This window comes from Limulus polyphemus, unplaced genomic scaffold, assembly GCF_000517525.1.
Source record: "Limulus polyphemus unplaced genomic scaffold, Limulus_polyphemus-2.1.2 Scaffold5365, whole genome shotgun sequence".
Classification (NCBI taxonomy): domain Eukaryota; kingdom Metazoa; phylum Arthropoda; class Merostomata; order Xiphosura; family Limulidae; genus Limulus; species Limulus polyphemus.
This window is the reverse complement of record NW_013670975.1, coordinates 33189-44706: the sequence shown is the minus strand read 5'-3', so window position 1 is coordinate 44706 and position 11518 is coordinate 33189. Positions and strand designations below refer to the sequence as shown.

Genomic DNA, 11518 nt, shown 5'->3' with positions numbered 1-11518 from the left:
GTATGAATGTATGTATGAGTATCGGAGAGTAAGAAAGTGCTTCCACTTCATGTCATCTTCTATAGAATAAGTACAAATTTCTATGCATTAAGACCCATCTGGTTATTAAAAGAGTTGGTCTTCCATATAGAGCATCTGTGACCAGCAAATATAAAGAATATGGAGTTTTGACAATTTATCAAGCCTGTGTTTACCGATTCATTTGTAGTGCAAAGAATATTACATTATTTAATCCTGATATGAACTTGTTAACTCTCTCCAGAGAAAGTTTGTATTCCTTTCGGCAAAAAAAACTTTACATATGTCCATGAAGTAATTCCGTTTTGAGCTTCAAGTACTTTTTTTACTTGGCTATGATTGTTCTAAATAGAATTCCATTAGATGATTGGTTAACTTTCAGTACCAAGTTATTTAAAATAAAAATGTACAATTATGTAAATTCTAATTACTCTATGTTTGTTTTAGCATATGGATAATTATTGTGTATTTTTTGTTTTCTATAGTTACTTATCTATTACAGCAGTAACTTTATGAATAATAATAAAACCTTCCAGCAGTTGGATTACTTGACGCACATTTCCCTCAATGATTTGAATTATGATGATACTTTTAAGAAACTTATGGAAGAAAAGAAGAATACCCATTTCAAATGAAGCAATGAAGACTCAGATGATAATGTTGAAATGCATTTGGAAGATGTTCCCACTGCCAGTGATTCTGAAAGTTCAACAAGTGATAACTGATCTTAAGATTTATGTGTTGTTTCTTGATATTTGAATTTTGTCAGAGTTCTATATTAAAGTTATGAAAATTTATTTGAAATAAATGTTAACAGAGAAGCAAAGCAAATTATTTCTTTTAATTTGTAAAAAATCCCTTGAAAAGGCTAATTTTTGCACTGTTTTAAAGCTGGGTCTTTGACATTTCTTTGAAGACTTTTTCCAAAGACTTAAAAATTCCCCTAAAACTGAAATTTTTTGAAAAAAAAACTCCATTGAGAAAAATTTTTGGCTCTGAAAGCCTCTAAAAATTACCAAAAAGAAACCTGATGAATGACTACTGGAAACAATATACAAGTCACATTTTTCTAAATATACATAAGAATCTATAGCTATTAACAACTACGACAACATCCTGTCTATCTGTATAAAAATTAAACAATCTACAAAATGCAAATTTAAGAGAAGTGCATACTAAGTTACAAATTTGATATACAAAGATATTCTCAAAATTCAAGTTTCCTGTGAACTAAAAATTATTATTCTAAAATTTGACAAACTTTAATGCTGGGAGTTTTTTACTCTCTCCCAGGGAAAATGTGTAATATCAAGTGCCACTGACTTGTTTTTTCTAAGAAATTTTGAAATGGCATGCCTTCTTGAATATCTAAAACACAAACATTATGCAGTTCTTTTATTTGTTTGTTGAGTTCTGTTATTTCTTATAAAAGTTATAAGACAGCACGAACCATCCTTAACAGCTTTTACACAACAATATGGATAAGCAGCTAGAGTTTATCTGATCACGAATGGGTTATATTGAAAACTACATTCAACTTAATGAATTGTTATATAATATACTCTACAAGTATTAAGAACTATCTAAGAAAATGAACCACGTGTGTTCAGAATGAGTGATATATCGCACTACCTAACTATCCTGAAATTCTTACTAATGCTTTATACTATGAATTCATACCACTAGCACTACTACACATGTCAGTTATAACATCATCAATGGTATTGCCATTAAACAATGGTTTTTGAAATAATAATAATAACTAGAAACAACAAAAACTTTTTGTTATCAGACTCTAGTATTGATGTTAGAAACCTGGTCATGGACAGGCATGGGGTCAAGTACTCGAGTAATTGTGTACTTAAGTACATCAAGTACTGTACTTGTACTTTACTCAACTATCAAAGTACATTTACAAGTACATCCTAAAAATTATGACCTTTAAACTTCAATAGTGTGTAGTCAGTGGTCAAGAGAACCCCTGTTGATTTTGCTCGGGATAGACAAGAAGCATCAAACTACTCTTGCTCTCAACCACAATGGCCTACCAACACTCTGCTGTGTTAGGTCCAGACAATACTGCTATACTGGTAACCAAACAACTAGACTCCTGACAATTACACACCTAAAAAAGTATGCTCTTTAAACTTCATTAGTGTGTAGTCAGTGGTCAAGAGAACCCCTGTTGATTTTGCTCGGGATAGACAAGAAGCATCAAACTACTCTTGCTCTCGACCACAATGGCCTCTGCTGTGTTAGGTCCAGACAATACTGCTATACTGGTAACCAGACAACTAGACTCCTGACAATTACACACCTAAAAAAATTATGAAGTAGGACATTTAGACACCTAATAGTTTTAGAGGGGTGTTAAAACTTTTAAAGCTTTGCAAAATACTTAAAGGTAGAATTTGCTGAGTTGCAACATATCTGTCTAATTGTACATAGCCTAGTTGTCTGGTTACTATGCAGGTGATATAATGGAATAAATTAAACTTAGATCTACATAGGTGAAATAATGGAGTAGATTTGAAATGTTAATAAAATAGGCCTAGATATATACAGTTCATATAATGGAGTAAATTAAACTGGTAATTTAGTAGGCCTAGATATATACAGTTCATATAATGGAGTAAATTAAACTGGTAATTTAGTAGGCCTAGATATATACAGTTCATATAATGGAGTAAATTAAACTGGTAATTTAGTAGGCCTAGATATATACAGGTCATATAATGGAGTAAATTAAACTGGTAATTTAGTAGGCCTAGATATATACAGGTCATATAATGGAGTAAATTAAACTGGTAATTTAGTAGGCCTAGATATATACAGTTCATATAATGGAGTAAGGACAGATTTGAATTCATGTGGACATTCATGATAGCATGAAAACTAAACTGTTTCTTCCTTAATGATGTCATTTACGACCAGATAAATGGGAACCCTGCTGGATCCAACGATAGCCAATAGTTTTTATATGCAATCCTATAATGAAGTAAATTAAACTGGTAATATATTATTAGGCCTAGATATATATACAGATCATATAATGAAGTTGATTTAAACTGTTAATAAAATAGGCCTAGATATACACAGTTCATATAACGGAGTAAATTTAAAACTTTGCAACATACTTAAAGGAAGAACTTGTTGATTCATAACATATTTGAAAGAGAGAGCCTCATACAGACTAAATCCTGAAAAGAGTATTGTAAGTCACGTTTTTTATAAAATAGAAGGCAAAGCTACCAATCATTTCCTGCAATATCATGAAATTCACAGAAGTCAGCAAGTGTCGTGATGCTATGAAAAACCGGTCTTCCACAAGTGCTGATCACCAAAGTGTCATATACAATGAACAACTTTCAAAAATATCCAATGAAGCAAAAGCCATTCTTCCCTTCTCTGAAGCATGCAAACACACAATTAGACGAAATTGCATCAAGGAATTCCCAGAGCAACCAACTATGCTAAACAGAAAAGATTCAACACTACAGACTTTAATCATCAAACCTTCTTGTTTTATGGCAATGAATCAAGTGACATAAGGATAATTGCATTTTCTACAGATAACCTGCATTTACTAGCCGAGAATGACACATGGTTCATGGATGGCACTTCCACACTTCATGCAGCTGTACCTCTAGGTGACACCACTTTACCATTAGTCTATGCACTCCTGCAACAGAAAACACAAGACATTTATGAGGAGCTGCTTCAAGCTATTGTCAACATATGTGCTTCTATAGGTGATGATGCTGACCCAATACCCATCTCCACTGACTTCGACCTGTCCATGAAAAATGCTCTGATCAGCGTGCTTGGAGCAGAGCTAAATATTCACTTTTGCTTCTATCACTTAACACAAAACACCTGGCGAATAGTACAAGACTTGAGTCTAATGGAGCTTTACCATGCTTGCCTTCCTCCCAATAGATTGAGTTGCTGAAGACTGTTGTACCTCATGAAACCACTCCACTCTTTGAATACTTTGATTCCAATTATGTTAAAAGACGCTACCAACAGATGAATGCACTCAAAAATATTGTTCATATCAGATGCACAGCCCTTGCTTTTCCACCTTCATCCTGGAATGTTCACAACATTATCCCATAAAGTAACCACTGAACAAACAATATTTCCGAGGGATGGAACAACAAGTATTTCCACTTGGTTGGACATCAACAGCCTTCCATACTGAAGTCTATTCTTGTCATCCAGGGCGAGCAGAAAGCTGTACAGACCTTGGTGATGCAGCACCTTTAAGGACAACCACACAAGAATACACCACACCAAGAAACTCATGCTTTGCAGGAACGACTATATACTGTGTCAGGACTTGGCCAGTATATGCAAGACACTTACTGAATTTTTGTGTGACCTGGGTCATATTATCTGTCTGTGATTATGATTTTTTAAAAGCTTCATTATTTGTGCATAACTAGTGCTGCATACATGGATTAAAAAATAAAACATTTATTTAGTTACTACTTTTTTATTTTCTGACATACCATAATTGTTTTTTAAAATCTTTTGGCTACTAGGAATTGTATACATGAATATAATACTCTTAAGACATAATGATCAGAAGTATTATATTTGTGCAGTATTTTATATATTATGCTGATTGCTAATGTGTGGTTGAAAGTAAACTTAACGTCAAAAAAAATAAGATCAAACTCCACTACTCTATATGCAAGAAATACTGTCTGTAACCCAAGCTCAAGCTAGATCAGAAGATGGCGTTTAGTGAAATACTAATTATACATATAAAATCAATAATATAAAAGTACTTGCACTCGCTCTTCATAATGAGTACTTGTACTTTACTTAAAGATATTCCACATATTTGTACTTGTACTTAAGTACATTTCCAAAGTACTTGACCAATCCCTGGTCATGGATTCTTCCTTTTAAAACCCAAAGGAACTTAGCTAAGTTTTGAGCACTTGAGTGTTTTTGAAACACTTTCATTAAACACTATGTCTAATGTTAGCAAACAAATACATTTATTTTGGTCAGGGGTGTTTTGTGACTTATACCAAGTTACGAACTTAAAAATTTCAACCTTTATTAGGACCAAAAATCTTGCCCTATGTGATTAAAAACCTTGAGAAAACTGTTTCGAGTTATTTTTCAATAAACATCCTCCATGATTTATAAACACTCAGAGAGTATAATCCATAATATTTCTATTTAAAGGATTCTAGCATGGAAAAAGAGTCCAGTATTTTAATAATTATCTTTAGTTAAGTACCAGTAGATGTTAAAAACCAAATATTATAAGGCAGTAATGTATTGAAGAATCTTTACCAGGATATTCCAAACAAAATATATAAGAATTCAAACATTTACATGTTTTTCTCTTTAAGTGTTTAGCATTAATATTATTACAGAAACTTTGTTTTTCACAACATGAGATAGCAGCTTTAAAAACACACATTAAAGACAGGGCACTTTTTGTTTTTCCTTTAAAACATTCCATCATGAAATCCAATAGGTACTAAAATCAAAAAGAAGATCACTACATTTCTCACAAGATAACGCCAGTCACTTGGAATGGCATATTTTACAAGGATACGAGTGATATGGTGCACCTCATGAGCAATACATACAAATATGAAGGATGTAATGATCACATTCAGTACTGGATAACTAGGCACAAGAACTAACACACCATGAGTGTCTGCTGCTAACCAAATGTGATACTGGGCTATAAATAGCTGAAAACAAAATAAGAAATTCTTATTACAATTCTTGTAATAAATAACAGACATCATCAGAATAAACAATACATAATTTTAACTTTAAAACAAATTAGCTTAAATCAAATTGCTTTATAGGCCAGTGAAAATTAAATTTAATTATTTTGATGAGAACTTACCTCTAAAGAGATTTTACCAAACCAAGCAAAGAATGTGCTATATCGAGTTCGTAAAAGTCCACTAATGTTGCGAAGAACAATGAAGGATAATATCTGTTTATGAAATAAGATACGAATTAATAAAAAAAAATGGGCAAAATTAGATTCATGGGCACTCTTCATATGACACAATTTATCCTTTAGTTCAGAAGATTATTAAATCTTGTTAAGTACAAACTAGGACGGTCACAGAAGAAAAAACATCCAAACAAGTATAACAAATAGCTTACATAAATCACATTTGGACCACTACTATGTTTGTTGTCTGCCAGCAATGAATGTTTCAGATACAATGTGGGTGAACCACTATTATAAATTCTTCTCAAAAAACCCTTAATAAATCAAACCGAGAATGCAGTGCTTAAAAACATGTTAAGTCTAATACTTTTGTTTCATGAAAGACAGAACCAATTATGAGCAGACTTTGCAAATACTGTTTGTACAATATAAGGAAACCCTATGTAAATTTTTTGATATGCATGGCAATGATAAAGAACAAAATTTTTAACCCTTTCCACATGAACTCAGTCGAATTGACAGAGTTCGTAACCATTTTGTACTTGTTACAGTTTCCATACTATAATTTTTAATACAGTATGTGTATCTTCACAAAATTTGACAAACTTTCAGTAAACATTACAACATTTTGTACTTGTTATAGTTTCCATACTATAACTTTTAATACAGTATGTGTATCTTCACAAAATTTGACAAACTTTCAGTAAACATTACAACATTTTGTACTTGTTATAGTTTCCATACTATAACTTTTAATACCGTATGTGTATCTTCACAAAATTTGACAAACTTTCAGTAAACATTACAACATTTTGTACTTGTTATAGTTTCCATACTATAACTTTTAATACCGTATGTGTATCTTCACAAAATTTGACAAACTTTCAGTAAACATTACAACATTTTGTACTTGTTATAGTTTCCATACTATAATTTTTAATACCGTACGTGTATCTTCACAAAATTTGACAAACTTTCAGTAAACATTACAACACTCTTGAACATAAAATGTCAGATTTTTTTATTAAGTTTTATTAATAAAGATTTGTCTGTGAAAATACTGAGTAGTTTGTTTACTAGTCCGAGTGCAAAATGATTTTCATGTTAAGGAGAAAAATACTTTTATTCATCTAAACATTTTAAAATTTCATTTGTATATCTCTAAAACTTCCTAAGTAATAATAAAATGTTATTTTTCAGTAAAACTTTTTTTGTAGCCTAATATTATATATATGGTTGGTCAATTTTACTAACCTCATATCCTTAAAGAAAAATTTAAAATTAATATAAGTTATCCCTTTTCTTTCTTTCTAGAATGATTTCAAGTGGTAACATGAAACTACATTTGTTTATATGTCTGTTTATACATAAATTTTATTGTCTTTGAACCATGTTGAAGTTAATATTCCTGCCATAAAATTTGAAAATCAATTGGCAAACATAGAGCTCGTGTTATCCTATCGATTAACTTTACACATGAGCTACTCACAAATATACCTCTTGAACAACTATTACTATTCTTTGTTTTACCTAATCTAACCTGGAATGTTTCCAATTTTTACATTTTAGTTACTTACATAATAATGAATAAAGAATACACATGAAAAACAAGAAATATAGTCCTTAACTGGCTAGACAACACTTAACCATACTTTTGTATTCTAATGGTGCTAAATATTTTTTATTTAATTAAGTATTGCACCAAATATCACCGTGCAAAAAACAGATAACGTCCCATAACTATCACAATTTTTCTAACTATGCGACAAGAGCTGTTAAAAATTCAGCTAAGCTCATCAATGTATTATTTTTCTGGCTTTCTAACTATGCGACAAGAGCCGTTAAAAATTCAGCTAAGCTCATCAATGTGTTATTTTTCTGGCTTTCTAACTATGCGACAAGAGCTGTTAAAAATTCAGCTAAGCTCATCAATGTGTTATTTTTCTGGCTTTCTAACTATGCGACAAGAGCCATTAAAAATTCAGCTAAGCTCATCAATGTGTTATTTTTCTGGCTTTCTAACTATGCGACAAGAGCCGTTAAAAATTCAGCTAAGCTCATCAATGTGTTATTTTTCTGGCTTTCTAACTATGCGACAAGAGCTGTTAAAAATTCAGCTAAGCTCATCAATGCATTTCTTGTGGGAATAATGTTTCAGATGACAACATTATGATGAGTAATTTACATTAAATTTCATACTTCTGTCAAGAAGAGGGGATATCTATGTCACGATTCTCACACTAAGGGAAATCTGAGGATTTTTTTAATATAAAATTAAGAACTTAAATGTTAAATAATGTTAAAATTTAAATTCTGAGCTATTTTTTATGCCAAGTTTACTTATATATCATGATAAGAAAGTAGTTTAATTAAATTTTGAATGTAACTCACTGAAATCTCCTACTCTGAACAAGCTACTATCCAGAAATTGCTATAAAATGCTTGTTAAAAATAAAATGCAGAAATGGAATAAAAGCCTGTAAAAGTGGAACTACTATAATTATGTACAGTGCTAGTTTTTAGTGGAAAGTATATTATTTTGGAGCAGAATTAGATAATACAATTTTTTTCACTTATGAAATTCACTAAAAACCTGTACTTCACCATACCAGATTTATTTGAGAAAGTTACATTACAGTAGCAAACTGAACAAAATTCACTAAAAACCTGTACTTCACCATACCAGATTTATTTGAGAAAGTTACATTACAGTAGCAAACTGAACAAAATTTAAACTTACTGGCACAAAAGAAATATATGGATGAATCTCATTGCATTCTGGTTTGTTTCGACACAGGAAGGCAAATGTTGCATAAATCTAATGGTAATAAATGATCAAAATTAAACACAAATATAGAAGAAGAAGAAAATGGAATGGCTTGGACAGCTACAAATACATCTTTCACTTTAAACTGGACACAAATCTTACTTTATAATCTAGGTGGAACATAAGATTCAATAATAAATACATATCTGTAACACTGATTATAATACAGCTGCCAGTAATTAACTAAAATATTAGTTTGGATATAAAATATTGATATGAAAGGCTAGAAGTAGTCTTGTTGTTTTTTATTTTATCCCATATAAGGACGTTCAACATTGTTCACCAATGTGTTTGCAGTAAAAACAACACTTCTAAGAAGATGACAAAACTAGTCAGGAAGTAGAAAGTTAATCAATGATCTAACATCTTTGTACTAGACCAAATATTCACAAATTATAATTTTTAACTTTTATTTTAAAAGTCTATACTTCAACAATTTCATCATTTAATGAGTAATCTTATTGGTTTTAAACATATCTATATGGTTCAGTATTACACGTTACTTTCACTCATTATTTATACTTAGTGTTAGTCACCCTCATCAAATAGTGTCACACACAGTCTAGTGTACAGCAAGTACACTACACAAAAAACTGATGAATTTACCAACTTTAATGTAAACCTTGTTTTCTTTAAACATAAAAATGACTTACTGTTTCATACAATTCAACTTTTCCAAATACAGTTTTGAAACTAAATTTAACAAAACACATGAAAAAAAAGCAGAAACTTACTCCTAATCCAATGATTGAGACTAATGTTGCAGTTAATGAAAGGCCTCGGGAAAACAAGTTGCTATGGTTATTGTCATCTATAATCCGATACTGACGAAGGAGATAATAAGCAAAAGCAAATAGCATTCCTGAAGCAACACTCTACAGAAGAGAATGTAATACATAAATTGTAACTTATACTACAATAGCATTCCTGAAGCAACACTCTACAGAAGAGAATGTAATACATAAATTGTAACTTATACTACAAAGAACTAATATGCTATTGAACCTTTTCACTACTGGATTATTCTACTGTTTATTTTTCATATATTTGAAAGATATAACGCCCTTAAATTTTACAGTAAATGTGCAAAGTTGGTTATTCAGTTTTCTTATCAACCCCATGAAGCATTTTTATAAGTTTATTGCATAACGTATATAAAAATTTTTCTGATAAATCAACCATTTTAATGAACTCTTCCACTTCTGACTTCATCACTTGTAGTTTATTCGTAACAGTAAACAAAATTTCTAGATCTTCCTCCAACAAGTCCCAGTAGAAATTGTTCTTCATAGAACTGTTAACTTCGTTAGCCTTCACTTCATCATGACGTATGATAGATTATGTCATACCTGGATGAGTGCATCCTCACTCGAGGGTAAAACATTGAATTAAAAAGATTATGGATAACAAACAAGTAATTCTTTTATACACATTTTTTAAACATTTCAGAATTGATATTTATTTAATAAAAAGTTTTATTTACTTTATTTTATAATTAAAAATGTTTTGTTTGCTTATCTTGATTTTGGGTCAATTTTAATTCACTACGATTGAAAACTTTAATTTTATGAATTTGTTTATTTTTTTCAGACCACCATGTACCTTCTAGTCTAGAGCTGGGTAAATAGTGATATTTGCTAATTAATTAACTGATTAATACACCATACCCCTACAACCCATTCATACAATCCTCCTCTTCTGATGATTTCCATTTATGCATCTACAGCAATCACTTTTTGTGCAAATTCCTAAAAGTTTTATGGACATTTCCTACTTGGCAAATGTTTGAATAAGATAAATGTAAAAATGATATTCAACAGATTTGAGTCATCACAATATTTTGCAATCACTTGCCATAGTCATTAAATAGTAAACTTAACTTGTCTGATTGGATGACAATTTTATTTGGTGAACATAATAAAAGAAACCTCATGTTTACAAACACTGCAACTCAATAAAACCATCTATTAAAAAGTAAAAACTATACTTTTAAACAAATAATCAAACATCAACAAGATACTTTTATTAAATCTTAACCAACCTCTGGTTACGTCACTTCTTTCCTTTGTTCTGTAATATGTATATATTCCTGTGTCTAGATAACCTACTTCTACCTAATGATGACAAAACCTTCTCCAAACATTGCACATTTATTACTGTAGTTTTCTTTGTTATCCATTCAACCCGTCAATAAACTGTATAAGTGCACCTACCTTATCTTATATCTTCTTGTTACTGTAGTTTTCTTTGTTATCCATTCAACCCGTCAATAAACTGTATAAGTGCACCTACCTTATCTCCCATTATCTTATACCTTCTTGTTACTGTAGTTTTGTTTGATATCCATTCAACCCATCAATAAACTGTATAAGTGCACCTACCTTATCTCCCATTATCTTATATCTTTTTGTTCCTGTAGTTTTCTTTGTTCTCCATTTAACCCGTCAATAAACTGTATAAGTGCACCGACCTTATCTCCCATTATGTTATATCTTCTTGTTACTGTAATTTTCTTTGATATCCATTTAACCCGTCAATAAACTGTATAAGTGCACCAACCTTATCTCCCATTATGTTATATCTTCTTGTTACTGTAATTTTCTTTGATATCCATTCAACCCATCAATAAACTGTATAAGTGCACCAACCTTATCTCCCATTATGTTATATCTTCTTGTTACTGTAATTTTCTTTGATATCCATTCAACCCATCAATAAACTGTATAAGT

General features: G+C 30.9%; 1 protein-coding gene and 1 long non-coding RNA gene across 3 annotated transcripts in view; both read right to left on the bottom strand.

Annotated features, from left to right (window-relative positions):
- Window positions 1–844: 844 nt before the first annotated feature.
- LOC111089143 lies at window positions 845–2662 on the bottom strand. The gene is made up of 2 exons (XR_002613473.1): window positions 2336–2662; window positions 845–2143 (listed from the first exon to the last, which is right to left on the bottom strand). It is a non-coding gene; the product is annotated as an uncharacterized LOC111089143 (long non-coding RNA).
- A 2695-nt stretch (window positions 2663–5357) lies between these two features.
- LOC106472479 (N-acetylneuraminate 9-O-acetyltransferase-like) overlaps window positions 5358–11518 on the bottom strand; it is a 38515-nt gene continuing 32354 nt past the window's right edge. For both annotated transcript variants that reach the window (XM_022401058.1, XM_013933133.2), the window contains 4 exons: window positions 9524–9664; window positions 8703–8780; window positions 5906–5998; window positions 5358–5744 (listed from right to left, as the gene is read on the bottom strand). In XM_022401058.1, coding sequence (XP_022256766.1) covers window positions 5493–5744; window positions 5906–5998; window positions 8703–8780; window positions 9524–9664 — 564 coding nt within the window. In that variant the 3' untranslated portion in view covers window positions 5358–5492. The remainder of the gene's footprint in view (window positions 5745–5905; window positions 5999–8702; window positions 8781–9523; window positions 9665–11518) is intronic.